This window comes from Oncorhynchus mykiss, chromosome 2 (assembly GCF_057628025.1).
Source record: "Oncorhynchus mykiss isolate SJ-2025 chromosome 2, ASM5762802v1, whole genome shotgun sequence".
Taxonomy (NCBI): Eukaryota; Metazoa; Chordata; class Actinopteri; order Salmoniformes; family Salmonidae; genus Oncorhynchus; species Oncorhynchus mykiss.
This window is the reverse complement of record NC_143023.1, coordinates 14,636,377-14,654,249: the sequence shown is the minus strand read 5'-3', so window position 1 is coordinate 14,654,249 and position 17,873 is coordinate 14,636,377. Positions and strand designations below refer to the sequence as shown.

Genomic DNA, 17,873 nt, shown 5'->3' with positions numbered 1-17,873 from the left:
CCAAAATATTCACTCTACTCCTACTCCCAAAATATTCACTCTACTCCCAAAATATTCACTCTACCCCTACTCCCAAAATATTCACTCTACTCCTACTTCCAAAATATTCACTCTACCCCTACTCCCAAAATATTCACTCTACTCCTACTTCCAAAATATTCACTCTACTCCTACTCCCAAAATATTCACTCTACCCCACTCCCAAAATATTCACTCTACTCCTACTCCCCAAATATTCACTCTACCCCCTACTCCCAAAATATTCACTCTACTTCCAAAATATTCACTCTACTCCTACTCCCAAAATATTCACTCTACCCCTACTCCCAAAATATTCACTCTACCCCTACTCCCAAAATATTCACTCTACCCCTACTCCCAAAATATTCACTCTACCCCTACTCCCAAAATATTCACTCTACCCCTACTCCCAAAATATTCACTCTACCCCTACTCCCAAAATATTCACTCTACTCCTACTTCCAAAATATTCACTCTACCCCTACTCCCAAAATATTCACTCTACCCCTACTCCCAAAATATTCACTCTACTCCTACTCCCAAAATATTCACTCTACCCCCTACTCCCAAAATATTCACTCTACCCCTACTCCCAAAATATTCACTCTACCCCTACTCCCAAAATATTCACTCTACCCCTACTCCCAAAATATTCACTCTACTCCTACTCCCAAAATATTCACTTGACCCCCTACTCCCAAAATATTCACTCTACTCCTACTCCCAAAATATTCACTCTACTCCTACTCCCAAAATATTCACTTGACCCCCTACTCCCAAAATGTTCACTCTACTCCTACTTCCAAAATATTCACTCTACCCCTACTCCCAAAATATTCACTCTACTCCTACTTCCAAAATATTCACTCTACCCCTACTCCCAAAATATTCACTTGACCCCCTACTCCCAAAATATTCACTCTACTCCTACTCCCAAAATATTCACTTGACCCCCTGCTCCCAAAATATTCACTCTACTCCTACTTCCAAAATATTCACTCTACCCCCTACTCCCCAAACACACACCCTCAGTCTATCCTCAACTAACATACCCTTCAGCTAAATGGAAGCTTTAGACTTTCATTCCCCATCCCTCCCACTCTCCTGCACATATACAACCCCCCCCCCCCTCCCACCACCACCACCAAGACTCAAGGGTGCATGAAGGACAACCCGATCTCTCTGGCCTTCCCACTCTCACTTTCTCTCCCTCTGCCTCTCATCTCTTTGTATTTCTCATTAAGTCCACTGTAAATCAGATCACTACTCTCCGTAATAAATTACAGACCTAGGAAGAGACTAGAGAGAAGTGTTTCTGCAGGTGGGGGAGGGGGGTACCACCACAACATGAATACACTACATCATGGATATCACGACAGCATGGATACCACTACAGCATGGATATCACGACAGCATGGATACCACTACAACATGGATATCACGACAGCATGGATACCACTACAGCATGGATATCACTACAGCATGAATATCACTACAACATGGATATCACTACAACATGGATATCACGACAGCATGGATATCACGACAGCATGGATACCACTACAACATGGATATCACGACAGCATGGATACCACTACAGCATGGATATCACTACAGCATGAATATCACTACAACATGGATATCACTACAGCATGAATATCACTCCAGCATGGATATCACTACAACATGAATATCACTACAACATGGATATCACTACAACATGAATATCACTACAGCATGGATATCACTACAACATGGATATCACGACAGCATGGATATCACTACAACATGGATATCACTACAACATGAATATCACTACAACATGGATACCACTACAGCATGGATATCACTACAACATGGATATCACTACAGCATGAATATCACTCCAGCATGGATATCACTACAACATGAATATCACTACAACATGGATATCACTACAACATGGATATCACTACAACATGAATATCACTACAACATGGATATCACTACAACATGAATATCACTACAACATGGATACCACTACAGCATGGATATCACTACAACATGGATATCACTACAGCATGGATATCACTACAACATGGATATCACTACAACATGGATATCACTACAACATGGATATCACTACAACATGAATATCACTACAACATGGATATCACTACAACATGGATATCACCACAACATGGATATCACTACAACATGGATATCACTACAACATGGATATCACTACAACATGAATATCACTACAACATGGATATCACTACAACATGGATATCACCACAACATGGATATCACCACAACATGGATATCACTACAACATGGATATCATTACAACATGGATATCACTACAACATGAATATCACTACAACATGGATACCACTACAGCATGGATATCACTACAACATGGATATCACTACAGCATGAATATCACTACAACATGGATACCACTACAACATGGATACCACTACAACATGGATACCACTACAACATGGATACCACTACAACATGGATACCACTACAACATGGATATCACTACAACATGAATATCACTACAACATGAATATCACTACAACATGGATATCACTACAACATGAATATCACTACAACATGGATACCACTACAACATGGATATCACTACAACATGAATATCACTACAACATGGATACCACTACAGCATGAGCAACCAGTGAAGAACAAACACCATTGTAAATACAACCCAGATTTATGTTGATTTATTTTTCCTTTTGTACTTTAACTATTTGCACATTATTTCAACACTATATATAGACATAATATGACATTTGAAATGTTTTTATTATTTGGGATTTTTTTTTGTGTAATGTTTATTGTTAATTTTTTATTGTTAATTTCACTTTTGTTCATTATCTTTTTCACTTGCTTGGCAATGTAAATATATGTTTCCCATGCCAATAAAACCTCATTAAATTGAATTTAATTGAGAGAGAGAGAAGTAGTGAGGCTGGAGTAGAGGATATAAGAATATAGCATTAAAGGACATTGCTGAGGTGACATTATCACAATAAAAAGGTACCATGATGAAATGAAGGTAGATAATTAATAGAAGAGATATTCAGATTCCACCCCCCTGGGCCTTATTTAAAATCTCCTTTAGATTTAAACACACTTCCTAATTAATATGACCTGCAGAGGTATGCGGTGCTCAATCTCTGAGATTAGAAAATATACACAGGACTTGATCCAAAACCAGTTGGATGGAATCACGAAAGCATCATCACTTTCCATAATACCCACTGTTTACTGTAAACCAGCTTAATCTGGTAGGAGTATTTTAGCATCTTCAATATGGTTCTCTCCGTCTCTCTGGTTTGGTTGTCAGGAGGTTTGTGTTGGGCAGTCTATGTTAAATCAGTTACAGTGTGATAGTAGCAAATCCGTGTGGAACCCAGATCCTCTGACCCTCAATTACCTCCCCAGCTGTTTGGGGAATCCCTCTTTCCCTCTCTCATCCCATTCCTCTCTCTTCCACTCATCCCCTTTCTTCCCGATGCCTCCTTCTCTTCACTTCAATCCCTCCGTTTCTGTTCACTTGTCTCTCCCTAAGACACCAGTTGATTTGCCCCTGTTCCACCTGAGCCCCAAACCAATAATAACACAAATACCCAGCTGCAGGCCTTCCACTATTCACATGTGACGTATTAGTAACCCTATACATACAACTAATTACACCCCCCCGCCCTGCCCCCCCCCCCCCCCCACACACACACACACACACACACACACACACACACACACACACACACACACACACACACACACACACACACACACACACACACACACACACACACACACACACACACACACACACACACCCTCCATCAGCCCTTCAGGTATTACAGGAAATGTCAATCTGAGCTGAATCCATGCATCACTCCGTCCAATCATAAACCAACATTTACCAAGTAGCTTCTAACATCACACGGATACATAAGGTTGAACAGAGGTTGAAAGATTAGCATAAACAGTCTCTGTCTGCGTCTCTGTTGGCTGAAATGGCCACGCGGTGGAAAGAGAGTGTGGTGGGACCCACATGAAAAAACACTATAATATACTATGATATCAATGCTATAAATCAAATGTCATTTTATTTGTCACATAAACATGGTTAGCAGATGTTAATGTGAGTGTAGCGAAATGCTTGTGCTTCTAGTTCCAACAGTGCAGTAATGTCTAACAAGTAATCTAACAATTCCCCAACAACTACCTAATACACACAATTCTAAAAGGGGTGAATGAGAATATGTACATGTAAGTATATGGATGAGCAATGACCGAGCGGCATAGGCAAGGTGCAATAGATGGTATAAAATACAGTATACATGCAGATATATATAGTATACTATTGTATGAATACTATACTATGGTTTAAATACTATAGTCTACTACAGTATAAATATTATAGTCTACTATGGTATAAATACTATAGTATTCACTGTAATGTTTTTGCTGACTTTACTGTAGCATTTACAGTAGCATACTGTTGTATAAATACCGTAGTAAAAGAAAACTGTAGTATATACTTTAGTAATTAATGTAGTGTTTTTGTGGACTGTAGTATACTGTAGTATTTATTGTAGTGTTTTTGTTTTAATATCTTTGACATAGAATTGGAGGCTTTCTCCTCGAGGAAACCTACTGGAGAAATACTAAAATTACACATTTGACATAACTTGTAGGTAGGACTGGGGTCTAAATGGAGAGTTCAGAGCTTTTGCTATTTTCTATAACATGTATGGAACACATTATATGGCCTATACTTGGCATGTAGGTTTCTCACTTATGGGTGGTACAACTTCATATGGGGGAGGGGAATGTGCAGGGTATATGCTAATTAAATACTGTATTATTTACTTTAGTTCAAAAAGTGTTTTTTCGGACTGTAGTGTTTTTGCGGACATTACTGTAGTATTTACTACAGTGTGTTCGGGGAGATAATACTGTAGTATTTACTATAGTATTCTACAACATTCTTTAGTAAGTACTCCACATGATTGAGGGACACTACAGTGTGTAGCATAGTATTCTACAGTATACTACAGTTTACTATAGAATTATATAGTAAGTACTGAAGTATTCTATAGTAATCTGTAGTATTTTTTTCATGTGGGGAGAGTTGACACCAAAAATCCTGAAGACGTTAAAAACAAATCAGCCAGCTTGTCTGGCGTAGGCTACTTAAGTATTTTGTTTAGTAGAGATTGTCAGATGGCTCCATATGCATTGCTTATCAATCACCCAGTTCATTAGGACACGGGCACACACTGACATAGCAGCTGTAGCTAATTTTAGCTAATTGTGGTCGGTTTTGTCAATTTTCTTATTTTATTTTTTTATTTCACCTTTATTTAACCAGGTAAGCTTGTTGAGAACAAGTTCTCATTTGCAACTGCGACCTGGCCAAGATAAAGCATAGCAGTTCGACACATACAACAACACAGAGTTACACATGGAATGAACAAAACATACAGTCAATAATACAGTAGAATTTTTTTTAAAAAAAGTCTATATACAGTGAGTGTAAATGAGGTAAAATAAGGAAGTTAAGGCAATAAATAGGCCATGGTGGCGAAGTAATTACAATATGGCAATTAAACACTGGAATGGTAGATGTGCAAAAGATAGATGTGCATGTAGAGATACTGTGGTGCAAAAGGAGCAAAATAAATAAATACAGTATGGGAATAAGGTAGATAGATGGGCTGTATACAGATGGGCTATGAACAGGTGCAGTGATCTGTGAGCTGCTCTGTTCTTAAAGCTAGTGAGATGGGAATCTCCAGCTTCAGTGATTTTTGCAGTTCGTTCCAGTCAGTGGCAGCAGAGAACTGGAAGGAAAGGCGACCAAAGGAGGAATTGGCTTTGGGGGTGACCAGTGAGATATACCTGCTGGAGCGTGTGCTACGAGTGGGTGCTGCTATGGTGACCAGCGAGCTGAGATAGGGCGGGGCTTTACCTAGCAGAGACTTGTAGATAACCTGTAGCCAGTGGGTTTGGCGATGAGTATGAAGCGAGGGCCAGCCAACGAGAGCGTACAGGTCGCAGTGGTGGGTAGTATATGGGGCTTTGGTGACAAAACGGATGGCACTGTAATAGACTACATCCAGTTTGCTGAGTAGAGTGTTGGAGGCTATTTTATATATGACATCGCCGAAGTCAAGGATCGGTAGGATGGTCAGTTTTACGAGGGTATGTTTGGCAGCAAGAGTGAAGGAAGCTTTGTTTTTGCGAAATAGGCAATGATCGGTTGAATAGCATTTAGTTGTATTTGCGTTTAAGAGCAGTTGGAGGCCACGGAAGGAGAGTTGTATGGCATTGAAGCTCGTCTGGAGGTTAGTTAACACAGTGTCCAAAGAAGGGCCAGAAGTATACAGAATGGTGTCGTCTGCGTAGAGGTGGATTAGAGAATCACTAGCAGCAAGAGCGACATCATTGATGTATACAGAGAAGAGAGTCGGCCCGAGAATTGAACCCTGTGGCACCCCCATAGAGACTGTCAGAGGTCCGGACAACAGGCCCTCCGATTTGACACACTGAGCTCTATCAGAGAAGTAGTTGGTGAACCAGGCGAGGCAATCATTTGAGAAACCAAGGCTGTTGAGTCTGCCAATAAGAATGTGGTGATTGACAGAGTCAAAAGCCTTGGCCAGGTCGATGAATACAGCTGCACAGTAATGTCTCTTATCGATGGTGGTTATGATATCGTTAAGGACCTTGAGCGTGGCTAAGGTGCACCCATGACCATCTCGGAAACCAGCTTGCATAGCGGAGAAGGTACGATGTGATTCAAAATGGTCAGTCGAGAAAGCATCGACTCCAACGACTCTGATAGCAGGAGTCGGAGTCGACTCCAATAGAAACAGAATATCCAGTCTCTCTCTGGTCTCTCGTTGTCCTGACAACAGCCCACACAGGAACAGCAAGGAACCAGCTCAGTGCTGGAATCGTATCACTCATAACACCAGTTTCATAAACAGACAGGTTATAGCAATTACTGACACCCACTAGCACCTGCCCACCTGCTCCTCTCATCGCACACGAAGAGGGGGGAGAGACACACACACACACACAAATGATTCTATTCTGTCAACACTGAGATTAAATTCTATGGTGTTGTTCATAGAAACTCTACGGTATAACAACATCCCTTTTACAGTATACAACAATGAGCTTTGAAGCCTCTGTGAATATTTCATAACATGTCATAACACTGGTTAGACATGTAGTCTACAGACCACCTAACCTAATTCTAAGAGTACATAAAACATGGGGAATATGAAGTATTACTCCTTTAAGTATTCATGTCATGTTTTAAGACCAAATATAATGCACGACATACAAAAAAGACAGATCTTCTAGTCTTTGTATTAGTTCATATAAACTATATTTTTGTATGAGTTGTAATGTAAATCATATCAACTCAAACTTTATTTGTCACATGCGCTGAATACAAGTGTAGACCTTACCGTGAAATGCCTACTTATAAACCCTTAACCAACAGCGCAGTTCAAGAAGAGTTAATAAAATATTTCCCAAATAAAATAAAGTAAAAAATAATAAAAGTAACACAATAACATAAACAATAACGAGGCTACAGTTGAAGTTGGAAGTTTACATACACCTCAGCCAAATACAGTATATTTAAACTCAGTTTTTCACAATTCCTGACATTTAATCCAAGTAAACATTCCCTGTCTTAGGTCAGTTAGGATCACCACTTCATTTTAAGAATGTGAAACTTCAGAATAATAGTAGAGAGAATGATTTATTTCAGCTTTTCTTTATTTCATCACATTCCCAGTGGGTCAGACGTTTACATACTCTCAATTAGTATTTGGTAGCATTGCCTTTAAATTGTTGAACTTGGGTCAAATGTTTTGGGTGGCCTTCCACAAGCTTCCCACAATACCTTGGGTGAATTTCGTCCCATTCCTCCTGACAGAGCTGGTGTAACTGAGTCAGGTTTGTAGGCCTCCTTGCTCGCACACGCTTTTTCAATTCTGCCCACTGTCACGCCCTGACCTTAGTATTCTGTGTTTTCTTTATTATTGTGGTTAGGCCAGGGTGTGACATGGGTGATTATGTGTTTGTCATGTCTAGGGGTTTTGTAGATTGATGGGGTTGTGTTCAGTGTAGTATTCTAGGTAAGTCTATGGTTGCCTAGAGTGGTTCTCAATCAGAGGCAGGTGTTTATCATTGTCTCTGATTGGGAACCATATTTAGGCAGCCATATTCTTTGGGTATTTTGTGGGTGATTGCTTCCTGTCTCTGTGTTTTACACCAGTTAGGACTGTTTCGGGTTTTCCACATTTTCTTGTTTTGTACTGTATATATATATATTGTTCACGTTATCATCTTTATTAAAGATGTTCAACCATAACCACGCTGCATTTTGGTCCTCCTCTCCTTCCCAGGAAGAAAACCGTAACACCCACAAATGTTTTATGGGATTGAGGTCAGGGCTTTGTGATGGCCACTCCAATAAGCCATTTTGGAGGTATGCTTGGGGACATTGTCCATTTTGAAGACCCATTTGCGACCAAGCTTTAATTTCCTGACTGATATCTTGAGATGTTGCCTCAATATATCCACATAAGTTTCCTTCCTCATGAGGCCATCTATTTTGTGAAGTGCACCAGTCCCTCCTGTAGCAAAGCACCCCCACAACATGATGATGCGGATGATGGTGATGTGGATCCCAAGGAACTTGAAACTCTCGACCCGCTCCACTACAGCCCCGTTGATGTTAATGGGGCCTGTTCGCCCACCTTTCACTGTAGTCCACGATCAGTTCTTATCTTGCTCACATTGAGGGAGAGGTTGTTGTCCTGGCACCACACTGCCAGTTCTCTGACCTCCTTCCTATAGGCTGTCTCATTGTTGTCGGTGATCAGACCTACCACTGTTGTGTCGTCAGCAAACTTAATGATGGTGTTGGGAGTTGTGTTTGGCCATGCAGTCGTGGGTGAACAGGGAGTACAGGAGGGGACTAAGTACACACCCCTGAGGGGCCCCAGTGTTGAGGATCAGCGTGGCAGACGTGTTGTTGCCTACCCTCACCACCTTGGGGCGGCCCGTCAGGAAGTCCAGGATCCAGTTGCAGAGGGAGGTGTTTAGTCTCAGGGTCCTTAGCTTAGTGATGAGCTTAATGGGCACTATGGTGTTGAACGCTGAGCTGTAAGTCAATGAACAGCATTCTCACATAGGTGTTATTTTTGTCTAGGTGGGAAAGGGCAGTGTGGAGGGCGATTGAGATTGCCTCATCTCTGGATCTGCTGGGGCGGTTTTTGAATTGGAGTGGATCTAGGGTATCCGGGAGGATGCTTTTGATGTGAGCCATGACCAGCCTTTCAAAGCACTTCATGGCTACCAGCGTGAGTGCTACGGGACGGTAATCATTTATGTATTAGTTGTAATATAAACAATAGGTTTGTACTAGTTGTAATATAAACAATAGGTTTGAATGAGTTGTAATATAAACAATAGGTTTGTACTAGTTGTAATATAAACAATAGGTTTGTACTAGTTGTAATATAAACAATAGGTTTGAACTAGTTGTAATAAACAATAGGTTTGTACTTGTTGTAATTTAAACAATAGGTTTGACCTAGTTGTAATATAAACAATAGGTTTGAACTAGTTGTAATATAAACAATAGGTTTGTACTAGTTGTAATAAACAATAGGTTTGTACTTGTTGTAATTTAAACAATAGGTTTGACCTAGTTGTAATATAAACAATAGGTTTGTACTAGTTGTAATGTAAACAATAGGTTTGTACTAATTGGTACTGCAGTAAGAGCACCAGACTGAGCCATTCACACACACACACACACACACACACACACACACACACACACACACACACACACACACACACACATCCCATTTCAGCGTCCCCCTTTAATCTTACAGGGACATCAATTATTCAGCGTGAGCAGGTGGGACGGGAGGTGAAGGGTGAGGAGGAGGTGTGGTTTATGCGGAAAGGGGAGCAACATTCAAAGAAGCACCCCCACCCCAACCCATCCCATCCCAGCCCACTCCCACCCCAGCCCACTCCATCCCACTCCCACTCCCACCCCATTGCAGCCCACTCCCACTCCATCCCAGCCCACTCCCGAGGCCATGAATGGCAATTTGGAGGCAGCCAAAGATGTAAGAGGGAGAGAACAAAGAAGCCTAAGGGAGTGATGTGTGACCTTAGCACGCTAGGCAACACAGACACACTTCTGCCCTGCAATACTTTGCTATTTTTACTATTACATTGTTACTGACTACTGCATTGTTGGGTTTAGGGCTGGCAAGAAAGGCATTTCACTGTACTTGTGCATGTAGCATTAAAACTTTATACGCTAAAAACACACACAACCTCACAGTTGCAGTTATAGTAGGCACAAGCTAAAAATACCTGATGCGTTTCTGAGAGGTTCTTCTTCATCATCAAATCTGTGATCTTATTAAAAGATCCCAGTGGAAAGAGAGAGTAGCATCTCAAAATCAACTGAAATAAAAACAAGCAGCCTCTTGTTTGTTATACTTGCAACTGCTTAAACACAGACAGACACACACACAGACACACACACAGACACACACACAGACACACACACAGAGCAGAGAGGCCATTGATCAACCTAAGGAAACTAGGTCTCGCTGCATGAAGCCAAGAAACATGCACGCTCAACCTCAATGCCCTCCTCACACACACACAGCTCAAGAAAGTTATCTCGTCAACAAAGGGAAAGGGGGATACCTAGTCAGTTGTACAACTGAATGCATTCAACTGAAATGTGTCTTCTGCATTTAACCCAAGCAGGGTGCAGTGTGATTGGTTAAAGAGTGAGGTCAGTGAGCAGCGCTTGGGGAGCGAGGGATGGATGGAGAAGAGAAAAGCAGCACACACACACACAAACACACACACACAAAGCATATAACAGAACCTCATGAAACACACAGCCACCGCTGGAGAGAGAGAGAGATGGAAAGAGGGAGGGAGAGAAAGCGACAACAGGACAGAGAACCATTCCCTCCATACTACCATTGTACTGATCACTACAACAGGACAGAGAACCATTCCCTCCATACTACCATTGTACTGATCACTACAACAGGACAGAGAACCATTCCCTCCATACTACCATTGTACTGATCACTACAACAGGACAGAGAACCATTCCCTCCATACTACCATTGTACTGATCACTACAACAGGACAGGGGTTCAAATCTATATGCAGGCTTCCCAAACCATACAGACACACAGTTACAGCACAGACTCCATATGATGGATGACATCCAGCACCTCAGGTCACCAAACACAACATACGACAGAGACGTGCCTGACCGTGTCACAACAATAGCTCTACATCCCACAGGGACACTGTGTCATGACACATGACGCTTCATGCATCATACAGTAACCCTACGAGTGGCAGCACTGTGCTGTTTGGATATTCCTGTGATGTCATCTCCATTTCTCTCAGTCTACTGTGTGTAAATGGCTCTGGGTGACAGGGGAAATAGATCCTCATACAGAGAGAGATGACTTCAGCTCTAATGATGCAGACTCACTTCTACACACAACTGTCTGCTTAGGTGAGCTTGTTTCATTTATTTCACCTTTATTTTGACAAGGAGTCATGCTGAGACCAAGGTCTCTTTTTCAGAAGAACCCTGTGTTTACAAAAATGATACACATCAATACACTACAAAAAAGCACAACAGAGATACAAATCACAATCATAGAGAACACACATTCTTCAGTAAAACAGATAATCAATCAGCAGCCATCTGAATAGAGATAGATAGGCCTAGAGATACCAAAACATCACATTTAAAGACTTTTGGAAACTATTCCAAGAGTAAGGTGCAAAAAAACTGAAAGCAGATGGAAGGGATATCCCGAGTTAGCCCTCCCTGAGACCGGGTCTGGTAGCTCCTACATCTGCAGGTTAACAATGACGCAAGGTACGGCGGAAGTTGTGTAAGGAGGCTTTATAAACTAAAATAGTGCAATGCACCGATCTACCAGACCTCAGAGGGCCAGCCTACTTTCATCAATGCATTGATCTACGAGACCTCAAAGAGGGCCAGCCTACTTTCATCAATGCATCGATCTACGAGACCTCAAAGAGGGCCAGCCTACTTTCATCAATGCACCGATCTACGAGACCTCAGAGGGCCAGCCTACTTTCATCAATGCACCGATCTACGAGACCTCAGAGGCCCAGCCCACTTTCATCAATGCACCGAGACCCCAAAGAGGGCCAGCCTACTTTCATCAATGCACCGATCTACGAGACCTCAAAGAGGGCCAGCCTACTTTCATCAATGCACCGATCTACAAGACCTCAGAGGCCCAGCCCACTTTCATCAATGCATCGAGACCCCAAAGAGGGCCAGCCTACTTTCATCAATGCACCGATCTACGAGACCTCAAAGAGGGCCAGCCTACTTTCATCAATGCACCGATCTACGAGACCTCAGAGGCCCAGCCTACTTTCTGATACAGAAAGCAGTGATGTGTACTGAACCTGTCACCCTGTGTCTTTGTGTCTGTGACACAGACACACAGAGAGAGAGAGAGAGAGAGAGAAAGAGAGAGAGAGACACAACTTCCCCTCATTAGTGAAAGACCATTGGTCAGCAGAGTGTGAGGGCCAGATAGAGAGAGATGGCAGGGTGGAGAGCGAGAGAGAGAGATGGCAGGGTGGAGAGCGAGAGAGAGAGAGATGGCAGGATGGAGAGCGAGAGAGAGAGAGAGATGGCAGGATGCAGAGAGAGAGAGAGATGGCAGGATGCAGAGAGAGAGAGAGATGGCAGGATGCAGAGCGAGAGACAGAGAGATGGCAGGATGCAGAGAGAGAGAGAGAGAGAGAGATGGCAGGATGCAGAGAGAGAGAGATGGCAGGATGCAGAGCGAGAGAGAGAGAGATGGCAGGATGGAGAGCAAGAGAGAGAGAGAGATGGCAGGATGCAGAGCGAGAGAGAGAGAGATGGCAGGATGGAGAGCGAGAGAGAGATGGCAGGATGGAGAGCGAGAGAGAGAGAGATGGCAGGATGCAGAGCGAGAGAGAGAGAGAGATGGCAGGATGGAGAGAGAGAGAGAGATGGCAGGATGGAGAGCGAGAGAGAGAGAGATGGCAGGATGGAGAGCGAGAGAGAGATGGCAGGATGGAGAGAGAGAGAAATAGCCCCACAAACACACAGCATATCATTACTTCCCCAAAACAAGGTGGCCCAAAAGGCACTGGACACTGGGAGGAAATATGGTCCTGTCTGCTCTGTACCACTACGATCAGCCAGAGGTGAAAGATGTCTCATTCCTCATGCCTCCATTACAGAGACCATTAGAGCACATAAAGATGTACTGCCAGATTCTGTTCTTCTACACACCCAGAGGCCGAACTCGTGGATCCCATTTTAATGTCTCTGCATGCACCATGAAGGACATGCTACCGTACCTGTAGACCTCCAAACATTGCCCTAACACTAGTTAGCACAGGCTCGCGAAACTACCTCTTAACTTCCTTTATTCTGTGCGCAATGACAACTTCTAGAATCTTGCAGTATCCCTTTAAAACTTCACTTGAAAGCCTGCTTATGAACAGTTATAACCTGCTTATGAACAGCTTATAACCTGCTTATGAACAGCTTATAACCTGCTTATGAACAGCTTATAACCTGCTTATGAACAGCTTATAACCTGCTTATGAACAGCTTATAAACTATTGTTCCCGAGTGAATAAGCAGCCTATAAGCAGTATTACCAACCAAGTATTCATAATGAAAGATAGGCCTACAGCACTGGCACTAACAGGTTTCCCCAGATCAAAGCTTTGTGAGGAAGACATTGGGGACTAATTAACTAACAGCTTTTAAAGACATGCTCCGGTACTTTGGCGACTAGTAAGTCTTTTTGAAACCTCCCGCTTTGGCCTGGATGTGTCAATATGTAGTTCACCCATGCATAATCTATGATCGGAATTACTGTCTTACCTCAATGAGGCACGAAACTGCTCGTTTGAAAGTGACTATTTTCTAGAAGCAGTGTTGCGCCATTTACCCTACATTTCCCCCGCATGGGCCAGACCCCTAGCAATTTGAGTTCCAGCCAAAGAGATTCAGCCCCTCGTAATTTGAGTGACAGCTGTCAAGAATCACACACAGCAGAGTGAAAGAGAGAGCAATGACGTGGTGCACATACAGTATCTGCACATATGTGATGTGGTACACTATTTTCGGGGACCACTTTTGGCTCATGGGTGTTTACTTTCAGAACTACTTGCTAATAAGTATACAAAAATAACAGAGAATCCCTTTAATCATACAAAATACCGTCTAGTACTACTGGCTATTATACTACCACATACAGAAATCATGACATAGAGAGAAAGGGGATTTATCGCAGTAGATACAGAGAATGTTGGTGATAGGTCAAAGGTTATACTCACTGGTTCAGTTCAACATCCAAGATGAACTGCTCACCAAACGCGTCCACCTGGAAGCTGGCTTGGGCCACGTGGTTCCCCTGTCAATAAAAAACATTCAGAAACGTTGTACAATCATCTCTATTCCATTGAGTGCTGAAAAAGCTTTTACAAAACAACTAACAATATACATACTGTACATGAACTTTAAGGAAAGGAAGACGTTCTGAGAGACAGTGGAGCTGTGATGGAAGCTGAACTAGACCCAGACATTCTGACAGACAGGGGAGCTGTGATGGAAGCTGAACTAGACCCAGACATTCTGACAGACAGTGGAGCTGTGATGGAAGCTGAACTAGACCCAGACATTCTGACAGACAGTGGAGCTGTGATGGAAGCTGAACTAGACCCAGACATTCTGACAGACAGTGGAGCTGTGATGGAAGCTGAACTAGACCCAGACATTCTGACAGACAGGGGAGCTGTGATGGAAGCTGAACCAGACCCAGACATTCTGAGAGACAGGGGATCTGTGATGGAAGCTGAACGAGACCCAGACATTCCAAGAGACAGCGGAGCTGTGATGGAAGCTGAACTAGACCCAGACATTCTGAGAGACATCGGTGAAATGAACCATGCAAATCTATGTAACTCACACCCTCCCACCTCCCCTTGTACTCACACACACACACATCCACCCACCCACCCTCCCTGCTGGCTCATCCAGAACTGATTGATTGGGTTGAGGGGGAAGGTCTAATACATCCCTAGCTCTGGGCACATATGGCGCGTGGTCTATTACAGGCCCCAGGGGCATTGAGGACTTCCCACTATTGTCCCTGTGTAACTCTGAGTCCCCAGCTAGTCTAATACAGGACTAACCCCTCCTCCAGGCATGGCCCACGGGCCTGAGTCAATACACACCGGACGCTGCATTAAAACCAAGGGAGTGTGTGTGAGTATGAAATGCCGCAATCTTCACCCAAGGATGACCTTAGACCTCGGGGTCCCCTGTGGCCACAGACTCTATTGTTACTATGTGTGTGTGTGTGTGTGTGTGTGTGTGTGTGTGTGTGTGTGTGTGTGCGCGCGCGCGCATACACACACAGAGCCGAGGCACCGAGACCATCAGCGACTCCTGTTTCATTGATTAGTGCATCACAGCAGGACCTAACTCCACTGACGGAGCTAGGGGCCTACCAGGGAGTGCTGTTATCCTACTACAACACAGACAGCCTTAAACACACACACACACACTGATGGAGCTAGGGGCCTACCAGGGAGTGCTGTTATCCTACTACAACACAGACAGCCTTAAACACACACACACTGATGGAGCTAGGGGCCTACCAGAGAGTGCTGTTATCCTACTACAACACAGACAGCCTTAAGCACACACACACACACACTGATGGAGCTAGGGGCCTACCAGGGAGTGCTATTATCCTACTACAACACAGGCAGCCTTACACACACACACACACACACACACACACACACTCACTCCACTGATGGCTATGGGCCGATGACTATAAGTGCTTTTCCTCCACAGAAACACTAAAACAGCACTCAGCTGAGCTCTTCTCAAAGCTCCTCTTTTAAAAATGTGTAAAGTAGGTTACGCCTTTAACTGAAAATAGTAGACTCAATGCAAGTCCATAAATAGTTATTTTTGTGTGTCATACGTTTAAGAATGATTTGACAGGTTCCTTTCAGATGTTATGATACCGAGCTAAAAACAGTCGAAATCCGAGCATAATTAGACAATATGACGCTGAGAATGCAGGCTGTGTGACGAAGTGGCTGATTTGAGGTCAGTTTAAAACTCTCTCTGGGGATGACAAGAAACTCAGACTGATCAGATCAAATGAAGATCCCATCATCTCTCTCTTTGTAGGGCAGTATAATTTCACCTGGAGTCACCTGATGCAGTTGTGCTGTAAATAGTGGCAAAAAGATGAGGCAGTGTTTCCCCCAATAACTTTCTTTTAGGCGGCACAAGAATCTTATTTTGAAGACAAATGAAGCCAAACCAGTTTATCAGTATCTGGCACACATGTTCCAGTCCCAAGTTAACTGTTCTAATGACGTACGCTCGTACTAGTAAACAAACTGGAAGGGTGCATATAAACAGAGAAAGAGCACATTCTACATTGTCACCTCACTGAAAACGTCCTATTTTGGGGGCGACTAAAACCATGGTTTGGTCAAACTATAAAGTGCATTATCCTCATGATTCCTGTAATGAAAGTGTCTGCCCTTGTGCCTGTGCTCTCGATGTCCCTCTGCTCAGGCTGAAATTTCAGGTGGTCTTTTCAAACAGCTCTTACACTAAAAGGGCACTAATCATAATTTCACAGTATTATTCCAACTTCATAGTGTGGAAATATATATAAAACACAGACAAATCACGTGTTGACTGCACTGGGACTTTAATATCAATGACACAACTAGATTTGAGATAAAAGGAAGGAATAGTGGAATAAAAATCTGATGTTTATAACGTGTACATTTCAGAGGTAGAGAGCCTTATGATTGTATCTGAGTATCCAGACTAGGTCTTCACATCAAACAGATCATTTAATTGCCAAAGCAACCACCCAGCTAGTGAACTGTAAAGGATGCCAACCAGATAGAGAGCAGACTCTCTTTAACCATCCACGAAGCAAGTGTCTCAGACATAGGGCCATGTGGGTTACGGGCGAATCCATTGTAAGGGCACAAACCAATCATTAGGTCCGCTCACCTTTATAATAATAAGAACCTCTCTTACTATATAAGGAAAACAACATATTTGACCCAATTAAACATGTATGGAAGTTATAGGCCTATTTGTCTATTCATTCTAATGCATAGGCTTCATCCCCATGTGTTTCATGCATGGGCTCTTTTTCTGATCAGGCCTGAGCCTGTCTTTTGTGTATGTATGTGCATAGAAACCCCCACAATATACCACCAGGCTATCTTTATTTTGCTCAATGAAAAGACATTTCTGTAAATAGACCACTAGTCAAAAGAACTAGCTTGTTAAAGGTGAAAATGTGATATTGACGAATTCTCTGTGAAATGCGTAAAAAGGAGATGATTCAACAAAAACATAAACAACATGAGAATAGCGGGATGTCTCCAATAGCAATTGCGTACCAAAGGCATTTGTCTCTCTGCACATAGCGGAGCTCCATCGCCACCGTCACCATAACAAATAACACCACCACTGTGTAGGCTACCTGTGTGGGGCTGGAACTGGCTCTAGTCCTGGTGCTGATGACATCGTGGGTGATTTGACTGTGGTTGTGCATGCTGTAGAGCAGACGGAGAGGGACCGTGTCCTCCTTCCCGGCGAACCTGCTCGCATCACGAACAGCCTTCGCCTGCGACAAGGCGTCTCC

At 43.0% G+C, this 17,873-nt stretch overlaps 1 protein-coding gene across 5 annotated transcripts in view; it reads right to left on the bottom strand.

Moving 5' to 3' along the window:
• Positions 1-17,873, bottom strand: part of LOC110535866 (disintegrin and metalloproteinase domain-containing protein 22) — a 140,852-nt gene that overhangs the window by 121,845 nt on the left and 1,134 nt on the right. For all 5 annotated transcript variants that reach the window (XR_016484445.1, XR_016484446.1, XM_090189876.1 and 2 more), the window contains exons 2-3: positions 17,712-17,872; positions 14,509-14,585 (exon numbers count right to left, since the gene is read on the bottom strand). Coding sequence is in view for 3 of the 5 variants with exons in the window: in XM_090189876.1 (XP_090046002.1) it covers positions 14,509-14,585; positions 17,712-17,872 (238 nt within the window). In the remaining 2 variants the exon portion in view is untranslated. The remainder of the gene's footprint in view (positions 1-14,508; positions 14,586-17,711; position 17,873) is intronic.